We start from the raw sequence: 15973 nt of genomic DNA, 5'->3' as shown, positions 1-15973 counted from the left end.
TTCGGTTCAGTGAATGACACACCACCATTTATTGCGACACCTTCTTGTGGCAGACTTGCTCTACTCTGTTAATTAAATTACTTGTTCAAGACCAAAGTGAATCAAAAACAATGGGCTATCAAAAGTGCTTAATATTGAAACAGATATCAAATTAAACATGTGTGTGTAAATCAAGCAGTGATAACGGAATTCTTAAGTTGAGCTTTGATTATGAAATCTTGCATGGGAATTTGACAATATGTTCTTCTGGTATTCTAGTAAACACTAGATTTCATGAGCAGTGCAGGGAATCGATGTGAGACTGCAAAGATTCTCAATGTCTAACTCGATGAATCTACATCTCCAAGACATGTCAAAACGTCAGCTGAATGGACACCTACCATGAACTGTCAGCGTAGCTGAACTCTTGTCATCAACCGCATCACATACATAAGTTCCTTGATCATCATAATCACATTTGTTAATTATGAGGCTTCTCTTTCTTCCGTGGGAAAATATTCCTATTTTTTTCCCTGGCCGCAATTGAGAACCATCCTGAAGGACGAATAAAATACCAAGTTCAAAAATACGATGGTCATAAGCGGAATAACAATACAGTAAATTAAAGATGTGTTAAAAATAATGTCAAATCTATGTTCACATAACAGTTATTATTATTTTTCTTTTATGTTTAGTTGAAAACAACTTTTCAAATACTTTACATATCAATTATCATCACATATTAATAAAATAAAAAAATGTTCTCCAATATTTCACAATGTGAGTAGATGTGTCACAAAAGGAAAAACAAACAAAATATTAAACAAATCAACATTCATTTATACCTCAAAGATAAATACGTTTTATACCAATGTTATTATTCAAAATCTTCTACTAAATGTGTCAGTGAACTCCATTACTCACATTGGTAAAATCATTTCTAAACATTGCACTATTGCTATTTGTACTGCAATTCGCGGATTTGAAAATAAAAATTGCCATATTTGATCTTGATTTACATGACTGTTAATAGTGAGAACTCTCTTGAAACATATTTCTAGAGCCATTCTTAATGCAGTACACTCCACTATAAAATGCTGCAGAGTTTCCTTTTGGTTCACATTCAAGCAATACCGACAGCAATTTTGTTCAGGCGACACTAGCTTCCTTTTGCACAAAACATCACGTGCGTTCCATAGATTTAATCTAAATCTCAAATATTTTGCACATATGTGAGGGGAGGGGCATTTCACCAGATATTCAGCTATAACACCATATTTCTTGGTACCAAATAAAGAGATGTTAAAGTCCTTGTATGAAGTACACTTTGTTACATTAAGCATCCAATCTTGCTGAAAGATTTTCGTTTTTGCCCGATCCGGATTGGTTATCAGGAGATCTATGGTTACAGCAGCATCAGCTATGCTGTTCAAAACGTGATTACGCCAAGTTACAGGAAAGAGATTTTTCGGCGTCAGGAGGTAATGCGCTATTACTTTCGACATGCTCGTTTTTCTAAAACTGTGAGGCATTTTCGGAGTAAAGCACATTGTTTCCAAGTTACCTGTGAATATAATGACAGGACGCCTAATTCGTGATGTATCAATGCCATCAGGGTGCTGCTAGGTAGCCGTAATATCTGTTTCCAGTAATTGTACTCCAGCAGATCCCAGAATGCACGTTCTTCTGGAATAATGCCTTCTACACCATACAATATGATGAGGGTAACCTTCATTTTATAAAACAACACGATTTACTTCAGGGAGAATTTCCCAAATTTTTTAATAAACATTTTCGTTTGTAACATTAATGCTTGGAGCTTGTTTTTGAGTTCCAGCAAATATTGCTGCGCAGATTTTTCATGTTGAATCGTTACACCCAGATATTTATATTGAGGGACATTGGATAGTTCACAGCCCTGCAAATACTATTTATACTTGTGTTTTGTAAACTTCTGAGTGTTATTACACACTACAATTTGTGTTTTGGTTGTGTTAATCTCTAAATTGTTCAAATAGACATATGAGCGCAATCGGTGTAACATTTTTTGGAGCCCACTTGGAGTTTGCGATAGGAGAACCAAATCAACCGCGTATAATAAATAGGGGATTTTTTGTGCTCTTACTCTGGGGGAATCTCCATCACAATTTATCAAAGAGACCCCCATATCTAATATAAAGAAGTTAAACAAAAAGGAGGCCAATGCAGAACCCTTCTTCAAACCTCTCTGTGTGGGTATTATGGAAAATAATTTGCCATTGAGGGTTACTCGCACTCGCATTGTGGTGTTTATGTGAAATAGCATTATCAGAGAAATTAGAGTCATAGGGCAACCATGACGTTTTAACTTAATGTATAGTAGGGCCCTGTCTACAGAGTCAAATGCGGCCCTGAAATCGATGAATCCCAGGTAAAGGGACTGTCCCTTAGTCGCATAATGCGATTGAATCGTAGTTAGGGCCAATATATTTGGTATGGTCCCCAATCCTTTAACAAAACATGATTGTAAAGGATCAATAAGTTGTCTAGCTGTGACCCATGCATTTAGCTCTGTGAGAATTAACTGACAAAAGATTTTCCCCGGAACATCTAGAAGTGAAATGAGTCGGTAACTGGCCGGGGATTGTCAATCTCTTTTTTTATAAATGGGAACCGTGATTGCTCGTGCCCATGACCTAGGAAGTCTCTGCGTGTGGTTTACAGCTGAGAAGATCTTACACAATATAGAAGCCCAAATCTCTGGATGCTCTTTCAAAGCATGGTTTGATAATCCATCTGGCCCGACTGCTTTCGAGTTACTGGCTGTTTTAATGAGATGTAAAATGTCAGATTGATCGATTACTAGATGGAAATTAATCAGTATATTTAGTGCCTCGAGGGTCTTACTACCCTCGGGGGCCGCATACAACTGCATGAAATGTAATACCCAGAGAACTGTGTTAACAGAGGTGGATTGCATAGCTATTTGGGGGCCTGCTATTGCATGATTTATTGCAGCCCACATTTTTTAGATGTTTTTATTTGCTAGTATCTTTAGCATATTAGCACCATCTTGCTGATAGAGGGTCACTCTATGCCCCTTAATACAGTTTCTGTAGTTTTTTAAAATTAGTTTTGATAGTGCCGATCTGCTAGTGGGTGAACAATATTCAAGCTTTCTCAGCTCAGAGCGATATTGTGATTTTCTCAATCTTAATGTATGATCATAACTGTGCAGATGCCTCATTTTTTGCTTGGTGTTTATTTTACCCTGTTTGAAGGCCTGGAGCACATCACTGTATACGATCCCCACATGTTCTGATTGTGTGTCATTTACTGTTCTCCCATAAGTTAAGAGTTGATTAAAATGCACCAAAGTGACCTCCGGCAATCAGAGACGATTCCCTCCAGCATTCACTACCAAACAACCCTGTGAAGGTTCAATCTTGGCGATCCCATTTACCACCCTGGCTCCCCACTCCGCTAGGAGGATGTTATGATCACTCAATTCAGACTTAACCACACACAATTTCTGCATGGCGGGAAACAATGCAGTGTTCACATATATGTAATCTATTACCGATGTACTGTCCCCTTTATGCCAGGTCACCGAAGGAGGTATGTCTGAGGCAAACGCACCGTTAAGGACATGTAACCCTCTAACATCCATTAATAGATTCCATCTGGAGCGTCTCTCTTTATGACACCGCTCTGTATTACCAATACAATTTAAGTTTAAATCGCCAGCTAACACAAGGTACTTAGTATTTTGATCTTCAGCCGTCATGTCCAATAGCAGATTCAAGTCTCTAAAAAAACCATCATCTGATAACGCTAATGGGTTCCAGTATATGTTGAGGTAGCATACTGGTCTTTCAAGATAAACAATTTCACCAGCAACATATACTAGTTTGGAGCTGCCCACAATTGAAATGACATACCCTTTCTCAATTTCACAGCTGTCAACAATCCAGGGGTCGGTCTACCCAACAGTGACTTAGAAGCAGAATTTAAGTGAATTTCATGATTGTCCCATATTGGAGGAAGAGTGAGCCAAGTCACTTGTAAAAGAACTATGTCACATTTGCCAATGTTACTTTGATCATTATTGAGGAGATGTTTGAATCCTCTTGTATACCAACTTAATAGGGAAATGTTGCCAAGAGTTAATTCTCGCTCTAGTTAATCATGGTTATTATTAAGCTGGCATTTACATTGTGTTTTGAGTTGTTGATTATTTTTCACAATAGTGGTTCCAACAGGTATCAGGCTTGGTGGACACACTTGCTTCATGTCATGCTGTTGGGCTTCCCGTACTCCTGGTCCTATACACACTGTGAAACCCAATTTGAATATGGCTTCTTTGCCTGCCAAATGAGATTCTGGACTACACGTGAGTGCATCCACAATCTTACTGAGTTCAGGTTTTCATTGCTGGTAAATTCTACCAATGCCAGATCAGAGGAAACAATGTCCTCCAGCTGTTGTACATCAGAGAAAATGGCCATTACTGCACGTCGATTCAAATCATATTGGGTTGCTGGAGGGGGTCTACATGCTAGTACTAAGGAATACAGAGCTGGGTGCTTCTTAGGCATTTGCACTAGTTTCTTGTGACTGTCACTTTTAGGATTGCTGATTATTTCAGAGTGCCCCTTTTGTGTAGTTTGCACCTTTAGATTTCCCAGAGCAGTCGGGGAGCAGGTGCAAGTGGATCTAGGTCACCTGGCCTAAGCCCCTCCCACCTGGTGCCTTCCTGCCTGCCGCTATTTTTCACCACTTAGCAAGCCCCGCCCACCTGGTGCCTTCCTGCTTGCTGCTTTGTTTCCCTACTTAAGGAGCCCTACAGCCTCTTTTCCTTTGCAGATGGGGAGCAGGAGCAAGTGGATCTAGGTCACCTGGCCTAAGCCCCGCCCATCTTCTTAGCCCTACCTCTTCCTCCTGCTCCTAGCTATTAGATCAAGGGCGTCTCTCGCCCGGGCGCCTGCAGTGAAGGGCATTCAAAGAAAAGGCAATTCCTGTTCGGACCAGGAGGACACAGGGCCCGACCCCCTGCTCAGACAGCAGGTAAGCATGCACCAACATGTGTTACCCCCTCTGTCCCCACAGGCCATACCCACCCCCTCTGGTCCCCCTGTGATGTTCCCTTGTGCCCCCCCTTCTCGCACACAGGTGTTGCCTGTTTGCTTGATTCTTCTACCCTTCTCCCCCTCAACCTCCTCCAGTTTACTTCTGCAGGAGTCTGTCCTGATACATTCTGGTTTCACCATCACCGTCTTGTGGCCAATGCTGGATTTGACTTTTATGGACTTCATTCATTCACGGTGCGCCACTCTTTCTCAACTCTCATGCTGGACTTCATTTACATCTTGTACTCATGGTGGCCCTGAATCATGCTGTTCCCACCTTCATCTTGTATGCTGGCTTGCAACATTATGTGTTACTACTGACTTCTGCAATTGTATTCGCTCTCCACTCTTGCTTCTTCACTCTTTTTGACTGTTTACTCTCTGTTCACTCCTCCTTTCCCTTCTCCCTTTTCCTACCTCCTCCCGTTACTTTCTTCTATGCACTTACTCTATCAGAATTGTCCCTGGACCTAATATGATAGCAACCTCGTCTGTTTCCTCCACCCTCCCATTACTGTTTTTTTCCTCCCCACTCCCCTCCAGCACTATCTGAAATGTTGCCAGGCCTAGTATGATAATCGCTTGTTTTGTTCCTCCCCTCCCTTTCTGCACCCCTCTCCCTCACCTTTCGTTTTTCTCCGGCTCTACTAGAAATGTCGTCAGGCCTAGTACGGTAGTCGCCTAACTGTTTCCATTTCCTTCCCACTCACCCCCTCCCTTCCTTATCTATGTCTTAGCTCTTGCACTATCCAAAATGTCGTCAGGCCGAGTACGATAGTTAATTTCACATCCTTACTGTTCATGGCCTGTAAGAATGTCATTGTATTTTCCCTTGTTCCCTCCCTTGCCTTGAAGCGCTTTGAAACATATTGTGTATAGGCGCTATATAAGTAAACTATCATATCATATCAATCTCAATTAGGCGCATAATGGCCCCAGGTACATCAAGAGGTGCTGCGCCAGTGTTGGATTGCGCCTGCAAGACAGGGGACAAATGAGTATCATTATGTGCGGGGATTATCATTGAAGTGGCCCTTTCATTCGGCCTTGTCGATACATGAGCCACACATTGTGCAGATATATTCAACTTTGCACTAGGTTGCCAGGCTTCCGGCTCATACCTTTGCTCCTTGTGTGTGTTTCCTGTGTTTGTCTGAGGAGCATGATGTTTAGGCAGTGCCAGACATGGAGGTGCATGTCCCGCCATATAGGCATCCACTGCCCTACAAATTTCAGACATATGGGTCTCATCAGATGTATCATTTGTGACGCTAGTGGGATTAGTGGTCGAAGAGACCTTACCAGGCAAAATTGGATCATTATTTTGTTGGATTCAGATTAGGAGTATGATTAATGCTTATTTCTTTCATTAAATCATCTAAGGGTGGATAGCTCAAGGCGTGAGCTGGATTGAAAATGACACTCCCATTTTTCCTTACCTGTGTTTGTTGTGAGTATTTTTTCTTTATTGCCTGAGAGGCTATCACAGTGTTTCTTTTAGGAATCGAAATTGCCTTGAAAAATTGTTTTAAGCTGGCCTTCCCTATGCTCCTAGGAGCTTAATGATTTTCGGGTGGTTTTGTTACGCCCATTTTCTTTTCTTTTTTCTTTTTATTTAAATCCCCCTGGTGTAAAGATAGTGTTGTTTTTATTGTTCTCTTTTGGGCTGTTTTCTGAGACGGCTAAGTGTGAAATTACAATCTTGTCATTAAGTGTCATACCAGAAACTTGTGGACCATCATAAATGATTTCCTCTATGCATGGTAGTGACCGTAATGTCTCTCTTGGCCCCTCGGATTGAATAGCAGATTTTACCAACTGTTCCGGAAGCAACTCAGAGTTAGTTTGACATGCTACTGAAGTACCAGAAACTTTAGGGATTGTAATTTGAGGTTGCATGGACATCTGAGATTCCCAACAAGAGGCCATAGAGTTTTGCCATATGAGAATCTTCTGTAGCATTTCCCCTTGCGTGTGTAATTTTTGATCGCAAGTTAGCACGACATTCCCCAGTGCCTGAATTGCGAGATTCATTGCTTGCAATGTAACTTCTAAGAGTTTGTCGGACTGATGAATGGTCACAGATGTATTCGTGCTATGAGTGTTGGTCTTCAGCCTAATCGGCGTGATATGTACCGACGAGGAACAAGATTCTACAGTGCTGTTGCTTACCTCGGAAAACATTATAGGCGAACCTGATAAGTTTTCCGAGAGTAATTTATTTGAAAAGACCGAGTTGTTAGCCTCCAAATCTATCACTGCCTCATCTACTACAATGTTAACTATAGGCTTGCTTGAGTGTGAAGGCTGCTCAATAGACGGTGAACTATTTAGCATTGCCGTGTCCGACACATTAATCCTTTCAGAATGATGTGGAATGTATAAGGGAAGACACGCTGCAGCATTAATTGCAGGCAACACTGCTTGAGGGACTTCATTGCCTACTTCTGAAATGTTAAGCCTAGTGCTCACTGACTCAGTGAGGCTCAGTTGGTCTTCACCCTGACTTACGTTCTTAGCCCTATAGGCTGAGAGCGTGCCGTTACAAAACAGTCTGATATCAGAATTCCCAAGAGTCCCACTGATCACTTTCCCTCTCCGGGACGTGGAGCATGAATAGCTCGCAGGACGTTGCCGCAATGTAGATTTCTCTTTTACGGCCACCAATGGGCTTCTGACCGGCATACCTGTTTTCAGAGTATGAAGCATCATTATTCTGTGGGTGATGTTAACGAAGAAGCACCTCGAGCTCTCTTTAAACGAAGTACCCGGAAGACTCGAACACCTCTCCGCCGCGACAATGCGGTGAAGAGGCAAAGAGGTACTTCCGGGTACTTCTGCTCGGTGCGTGGAGGATGCTGACTTTAAAGGTTCTGCCCACAGGTAGGCGTGCCTTCGTCGTTCCTAGCAATATCTTTAGCCACAAGGATTAGATTTCTCTAATTGAAAGTAAAGGAAAGCATATATATTAGTATGCCTTCCACACAGTGTCCGTTGGCAAGTTCAGTGATTTATAGTCTACAATACCATTAAAGTCCAAAGCGTTTTCGAGGCAGTCCAGTAGCAGGAGACGAGCGTGCTGAGTCAAAGAGGTACTTCCGGGTACTTCCAGTTGGTGCGCGCGCTGGTGCGCGCAGAATGCTGACTTTAAAGGTTCTGCCCACAGGTAGGCGTGGCTTAGTCATTCCTAGCAATATCTTTAGCCACAAGGATTAGATTGCTCATTAAAGTCCAAAGCGTTTTCGAGGCAGTCCAGCAGCAGGAGAAGAGCGTGCCGAGGCAAAGAGGTACTTCCGGGTACTTCCGCTCAGTTATTACTGTGCTTCCATATGTGTTATCAGACAACAGACACGTGTGGAGTCTAATAACGTTCCCATGCAACAAATATTTTATGAAAATAGCAACACCCAATTATTTACACAATTTCTTTGTACTGTTTGACCAATACATTGATTTAGAAAGATGCAAATTGTTTTCAAAGTTAAAGAATTTCAAATGTGCATGATTGCCATTGTTCAATGCATCTACATATTGGATTGGAAACAAAACATATTACAAACACCTCATGGATTATTGGCATTCCACAACTGGTATACACTACATGATAAAAGAAAATCTTCCACATCAATTACTTGAACTTTAACATGCATTGGTACTGCCTAAATTCCAAAGCTGAATTTAAGTAGAAATTTTGGGGCGGTCAAGTGAGGCGACTAGACTTCAATATCTGTTTTACTATATTTACTTGGAAAGGCCTATCTTCATACATGTTTTTATGAGACATGGTTCTGTACCAGGTAAAAAGCACTGTGCAAAGGTGTGTTGCTACCAGTGGTAGAGAGGAATTTCTGGTTGTTTCAGAATTGCCTTGGACAAGTCAATGGCAACACTAGCGAGTAGCCGACATTGCTCCTCAACAAACATTTTAGATGAGTGATTTGTCAATTCGCACCACTGAATAAATATCCACATAGAGTGTTGACCAAAAATAGGTATTTCCACCATAGGGAACAAATAGAAAACCATGCTTTTGCTTTGTACCTTAAACCATTTGACTTCCGCATTCGGCCTTGAAAGTTCACATTCAAAGGTCACCTTCTCCTTTTCAGGAGATTTCATGTTTTCCAAAGGATAGCTGAATTGCACAGGTGGTTCTGTTGAAAAAGATCAAGTGTGTGATTTTTAATATAAGAACCATGAAAACTACCCTCATCTGGACTATCTTGGCGATGAGTCAATTTTTTTCTGAGCTCTTCTGCGAAATGCATGCATTTCATAGTGTTAAATTCTATACATTTTAAAAAAAAAATGTTACAGCCTATTTACCAGATCTTTGCAGTATTGAAAATCGAATAGCTTGACTATGTTTGTACAATGTAAAATATCTTAAACTACAGAGTTGCTGTTTATTTCCTTTTACATGATTTCTTAATTTCTTTTAATGTGCACTTTCCCTACTCATGGAAATGTACTTTAATTTAACTTTAGATAATAACTTAGATATGAAGATGACCATCTCTTTTCCTGGGCATCTGGTGTGAGCAATTATAATTAAACATATGGTAAATATTTCACATAAAAAGTGTATGAAACTTAAGCTGCCTCCCCTCTCGCCTTACCTGTGACTGTCAGTCTAGCGGATGTACTGATTCCTTCAGCTTTGAAGGAGACCAGGCCAGACTCTTCAAGCTTAAGTTTCAAAAGCGTTAAGGAATGCTTTTTGCCTAAAGCAGAAATTCTGCAATTTTCCTCGTGCTTCAGTTTCAGGCCATCTTTCATCCACGACCCATCAACATCCTCATGGGAGAGCTCTACCTCAAATGAGGCAGTGTCTTTCTCGTGGACTTTCACCTCTTGCAGGCCTTTCACAAGTTTGATCTGGCGCACTGAAAAATAAAGGAAAGAAAAACAATATTCTCGATGCTATATTCTTTCTTCATTGATCAGGTGTGATGCCTTTTTATGGATATATCAGAGTTCATAGCAGCATTAGTGATTAAAACGCAATACCACCTAGGATCGCATTATGAGCATGGCAATAACTATAAAAGATGGGTTTTGTGTTGCAAATACTGCCTATGTTTGTCACTCGCTAAATAATGTGGTAAGTGGTATTTACTAAATGGGGTATTTCTAGCAAAACCGCATTTGGTAAATACTGCCTGATTTTGTAGTGAAATACCTCATTAACTCTTCCCTAAAGATAAAAATTGTAAATTATTCCCAACAGGTTTTTTTCCTCTTATGTGAAGGGGAGTCCAAGCGCTTCCATGCACCTAATGGAAAAAAATATGTTAATGGCACCACCGTACAACCTCAGAGATGCCCACCTTCCAATTCTCATCAAGTGAAATGCTGAGAAAGCTGCACTTACAAAAAATGTACCATAGCTGCATGATCCGCTACTTTACACAAGCCATTTCAACCCTCAAATCCAGAGACAAAGGGGATCTTCAAAAAAGGTGTTGAGGCAAAGCTTAAGGTGCTTAACGAGGGAATCGGGTCAATAACAATGGCTAAGGCCCTGTCAATGCGAGAAGCAATGGAATCACAATGCTAGAAAATTCACTTATGGAAAAAATGTTTGCCATTAATATTCGAAAAATAAAGGGTACAGTGACTCACTGTTGTGTGTGACCACAGCAGGCTAACATTATGACGTGGAAAGGGGATATCTGTGGCCCTTCTTTCACCAGTGGCAACAGCACATGTCAAACATTTTAGTTGGAGGCTGAGCAGGGGGCCATCGGCATTGATTGCACCACCTGCAGAAACACAGCCAACTGCACAAATACATTTAAATAAGATTCGGTGTACTCTACCTTCTGGCTCCCCACCATAAAGTCCAACACTTCGTAAAACCAATCATGGCCTTGGAACCTTTTAGGTCTAAGAGCCAGACATGCAGGTAAGGGCTATCTGGGTCCACATGGTAAACGCTGCCTGCCTCCTTAGTCAGCAAACCCTGAAAGACTGGGATTTTTCAACACACCCCATTGCTCAGATTGTGCAAGTCCATGTACCAAAAACTATAAAGCCTCCATGAGGCAACCAAGATCATTGTCTCTCTGTAGTACCCAAACCTCCTCAGGACCATCTGCAATGGGGGAATTGGTGGGAATGTGTACATCCTTGCAAACTTCCATGGAACCAGTAAGGCATCTCTGCCCATACACTGCTTTCCCTAGCAAGATGAAAGGCCTATACTAAGACATCCCTGGCAATCAACCATGTGCAAAGAGACTGGGCCTACCACAAAACGTTAGAGAGCCCAACCTGCTTCATTTGCTCAAATAATGCACTGTGGTAGTGTAGTCCATAAGGACCATCAACTCTTTTCCCAGAAACTGCAGCTGAAAGCCTGCAAGGGAGATTACTCTCAGCTCCCAAAAATTGATTTGGAGCTCCACATCTCTCTCTGGCAATCACTCCTGTATCACAAGGTCGTTAAGAAAAGGTCACCAGTACATCATAGAAAAATCTGCGAAGATTTCAGCCTGAAACACCAGGAGTTTGTCCACAATGACATTATCCTCCCTGTACCACAAACTCAATTCCTGCACCAAGCTGATGCTCACTGGTAGCTTATCCTCCATTGACCCGGTCAACTGGTTCCAACCGAAACTGAGTTTCCTGATGGACGAGAAAGATTCACAAGGCCATAATTCCAACCTCAGAAACATTCCAGCTGAAATGTTGACTCCTGCTGTGAATTGTCCAGGGTGGATTTGGTGGCCCGGGACCTCTCTAGTGGTGGGAAAGCCCTTATCTATGCTGTGTCCAGCACTGCCACTATGTATTGCAACTGGGTGGTAATGGTCAGGTTTAACTTTTTGATGTTCAAGGTAAATCTGAGAGAGTGAACAGTTTCCTTTTTTAGTGAAACGCAGACAGCATCCTCTCACGAATGGACTATTTTACCAGTGGATCATCAAGTTAGTGGAACACTTTCACACTTTCACAGCTTCAAATGGGATATCATAACCACCAATAATTTGGTAAAGACTCTCAGGGCTCATGTCAGCACAAATGGCAAGGCTGACCGCAAAACACATGTAACTACTGTTTACCAGTAGAATGGGTATGTGGAAGTATGTGTCCTAGAGTTCCAGGGACACCATTCAGTTTCCCTGGTCCAGAACACTCAACACTTGAGCCAATATCACCATCTACAATAGGTTTAGAATTAGCCTCAATTATTTCTCTGGTTCCTTTTTTTGGATCAGAAAATATATAAAGCAGTGCATATCGTCCGATATCACAAATAAACTCTTATGCCAAAATACTAGCAAAGTGCCTTGCAAGGCGACTAGATGGCCTTCTGCTGTACCTGACACACCAAGACCAAACAGGTTTTATAACGTGTCGACATTCTTCCGACAATTAGGCCAACTAAAATTTGGCTTCTCTGGACGGTTTATCCACATGATTCAGCTGTTATATTGACATTGACCTAGACATGGCTATAGCAAAATGTATCTGGTGGGACAAGAAAGCATGGTTGAATAAATCTATCTAGCACAGAGAAATGCAATATAAAATTGTCCAGAGGGCATACTTACACCCGCCAAACTATATGCTATGGGACTATCTCATTCCCCTGACTGTTGGAGAAAAGGTGGGGCGATTGGCTCGACTGGTCATGTCTTTTGGCCCTGTCTGGAGAAACGCCCTTTGGGTCTCTGTCCGCCATTGCCTTTCGAAAACTCAAAGATTGCGATGTCCCTCCATCCAGCACTGTAATGCTGTTCGCTCTTGAGAATAAGGAATGGTACGATGATCTCTTGGCTCGCAAACTCATACATAGTATACTCTTCTCAGCACGAAAAGCCATTCTACTGGATTGGAAATCAGCATCTCTGCCTGATGAACATAAGTGCCTTGCTCTTATGTCCAAAATTGTAGATGTAGAGAGTGCCAGTTTCAAACGGGTAGCGGCTCCAACACGTGCAGACAAGTTCTGGGAATTGGCGAGCGCCTTGATTCAACCTTCACACACATTAAGGTGTTAACCACTTACTTATGGCATTGGGAATGGATCACCATTGATGTACATGCTACCAATATACCCCTTCATCCCTTGCATTTGATGCTCTGCATGACTCGCCACAGGTATTGTATACATAGTCGGTATTCTCACACTCTCTATCCATAGGTTTCTGTGTTAGATGATCTTTTGAGCAGCATCCTGACTGTTCAATGCCCCTTTTGGTGAGTATGTTGTGGGAGTGTTATGTGGGTGGGGGGACTACCATATTTTGCTATCTATACATCTGTGATGCGTTCCTCTCGTTTGATCTGAGATGTATGAGGCACTCTGCCCCCATTGTTTTGTGCATCACCTGTATGTGATGACGCACGAGTTGCACAAATGCATGCCTATGATGATTGTATCTGGATTTGTTTCAATAAAAAGATTACATTAAAAAACGAAAATATCTAAAGCAGAACCCTGTAAGTTATTCTTCTTCTGTCACTTTTTCAATTGCACTTTTTTGGTGATTGCTTGTTGTACCTCTAAAATGAGTTCACTTTGTTAAAGTTCCTGTCTCCCCTTCTGTGGGGAATAGTTTGGGGGGAAAATCACGAATGGAAGGCTGCAACATGCTTTTTCTTTTAAATATGTTTTATTTTATTTTAAAACCAAAGAAAACGCACTCTACAACTGCTTCAATACGTAAAAAGCATCATTAGACCATCACATTTCCATTAAAACTCCCCAACTTCCCCCCAACCCTCCTTGAACTAGAGCCGGTTCTTACATGTCGTTTGCAGGAGCATTATCGGGTAGCACAATACTTAAGCGCTCATCATCCGAGTCCTCTGTTCCGTTGTCACCCTGGTGAAGGTTTGCCATAGAGGCCACCAATTGCCGCCAGGCCAGCAGGGGCCCTACTTCCTCCTCACCCCCCCTAGTGACCGCTTCAAACCAGACCACTGATTCGGCTTTCGCCCATTTTAGGAGGTCCGCCCACCATAGCTCCACCTTAGGCCTGTGGGCCGCCTTCCAGCCCATGGCGATTCTGCGCTTGGCCAAAACGTAAGCCAAGTCTTTCATTTTGCTTATATGTTTTGAGTGTCGGGGTCTAGGGAAGAACCCGAGCATGCATGACCAGGCTGATTCCACGTCCAGCCCCACTCCCCCTCCAGCCAGTTTCAGTTTAACCTCATCCCAGAACCTGTGCACCTCCGGGCAAGCCCAAAACATGTGTAACAGCCCCGCATCCACCTCCCCACATCTGGGGCATTGCTGCGTGGCCGGTCCCCCAAACTTCGCAATTTTCCCGGGAGTCAGGTAAGCCCTGTGGGTAACGTACAATTGAAGTTGTTGAAACCTTGCATTCCGGGACACCTTTTTATGGTACCTCTGGGCCCATTCCCATTGACCATCTCTCATGGGTCCCGCCACCTCCTCTTTCCAATCTTGTCTCAGTGGAGCAACTCCTTCCCTGCCCTTGATCGCAGGAGCTTGTATATCCTCGATATTTCGTGCCCGCCCTCCGATACATCATACATAGTTTCCAAGGAGGCGTCAGGATCCTCTGCTAGCACGTCTCGGGCCATCTTTCTCTAGTCTTTTTCACCAGCCTAGCGTAGGTTATATACTGGCCACCATGCATTCCCGTCTCTTCTTGCAATCTCTGAAAGTCCAATGCCTCCCCTTCCTGCCATATGTCCCCGAGAGTGGCCAGACCCACCTGTTCCCAGTATCTACGGACCGATTCAAGTAGTTGAGAGTCGCTCCCGCACAGCGCCGCCAAATGGGCCTGCTGAGAGTACGGCTCCGAGTCCCCCCCAATCTTCCATGTCCTGTGCCAGATCTCCCAGCCCAGCCTCAGTAGCCGCCCCCTGCCCACCAGTTTGTCTCTATGCAGCCACACCACTTCCTTCAGATAGTACGAGGCCGAGTCTCCACGCAGAAGCCTAGCTTCCGCCGAGTCTTCATCCGAAAGCCACCTGGCCACATACAACAGCTGCCCCGCCAGGTAATAGAGTTCAAAATTTGGCACGCCTATACCCCCCTTGTAACATGGGTTCTGGAGCTTCCACAGAGCCACCCTGTTCCTGGAGTTACCCCACACGAAACCCCTACACACGCTATGAAGTTTCACAAATAGGCTCCTAGGTATCAAAAACGGGACATTCACGAAAAAGTGCAAGAGTCTAGGCAGGACCACCATCTTGAGCAAGGCCGCTCTTTCCATCATGGTCAGAGGCAATCTAGACCAAAATACCATGCTGTTCTTGATCCCCTCTATCGCTTTTTCCGTGTTATGCTTGTGTTCCGCCTCGACCCTGTGGTAAATATTTATTCCCAAATACCTAAATGTCTCGTCTGCCATGGTATTGGCAGGACGGGCAGCCTCTGTACTGGGACCTTCCTATATCTGCCCAACGGAAACAGACTAGACTTTCTAGGGTTCACCGATATGCCCGAAAGGGTGGCGTACCGTTCCATTACCTCCAACACATACTGCAGATTTTCTTCCGGATAACGCAAATAAAGGAGCATGTCATCCGCATATAGTGATATCAGGTGCCCTCCACTTGCAGTGCTTATGCCCACCTCCCCATATTGTTGTCGCAGGCATATTGCCAACGGCTCTAGTGCCAGTATATATAGCATGGGTGACCAGGGGCATCCCTGTCTGGTCCCCCCGCTAAGTTGCCAGGTATCCGAGACTATGGACCCCGTTTTGACTCTCGCTATCGGGGTGCTGTAAAACAACTGGACCCATCTGAGGTATCCAGGTCCCATTCCGTACCCCTTCAGGACCGCTTTCAGCCAGGGCCATCGTACCGGGTCGAAGGCTTTGACCGCGTCTAACGACACTATGGCCAACTCGCCCGTGTCCTCCTCTGTTTGGTCAATGATATGGTGTAGC

General features: G+C 43.2%; 1 protein-coding gene across 12 annotated transcripts in view; it reads right to left on the bottom strand.

Moving 5' to 3' along the window:
- OBSCN (obscurin, cytoskeletal calmodulin and titin-interacting RhoGEF) overlaps positions 1-15973 on the bottom strand; it is a 3169051-nt gene that overhangs the window by 2162600 nt on the left and 990478 nt on the right. For all 12 annotated transcript variants that reach the window (XM_069647058.1, XM_069647065.1, XM_069647061.1 and 9 more), the window contains 3 exons: positions 9707-9973; positions 9129-9241; positions 381-534 (listed from right to left, as the gene is read on the bottom strand). In XM_069647058.1, coding sequence (XP_069503159.1) covers positions 381-534; positions 9129-9241; positions 9707-9973 — 534 coding nt within the window. The remainder of the gene's footprint in view (positions 1-380; positions 535-9128; positions 9242-9706; positions 9974-15973) is intronic.

Source organism: Ambystoma mexicanum, chromosome 2q (assembly GCF_040938575.1).
Source record: "Ambystoma mexicanum isolate Mex_15411 chromosome 2q, UKY_AmexF1_1, whole genome shotgun sequence".
NCBI classification, from domain to species: Eukaryota; Metazoa; Chordata; class Amphibia; order Caudata; family Ambystomatidae; genus Ambystoma; species Ambystoma mexicanum.
The sequence above is the reverse complement of the archived record's forward strand: the minus strand, read 5'-3'. Positions and strand labels throughout refer to the sequence as shown.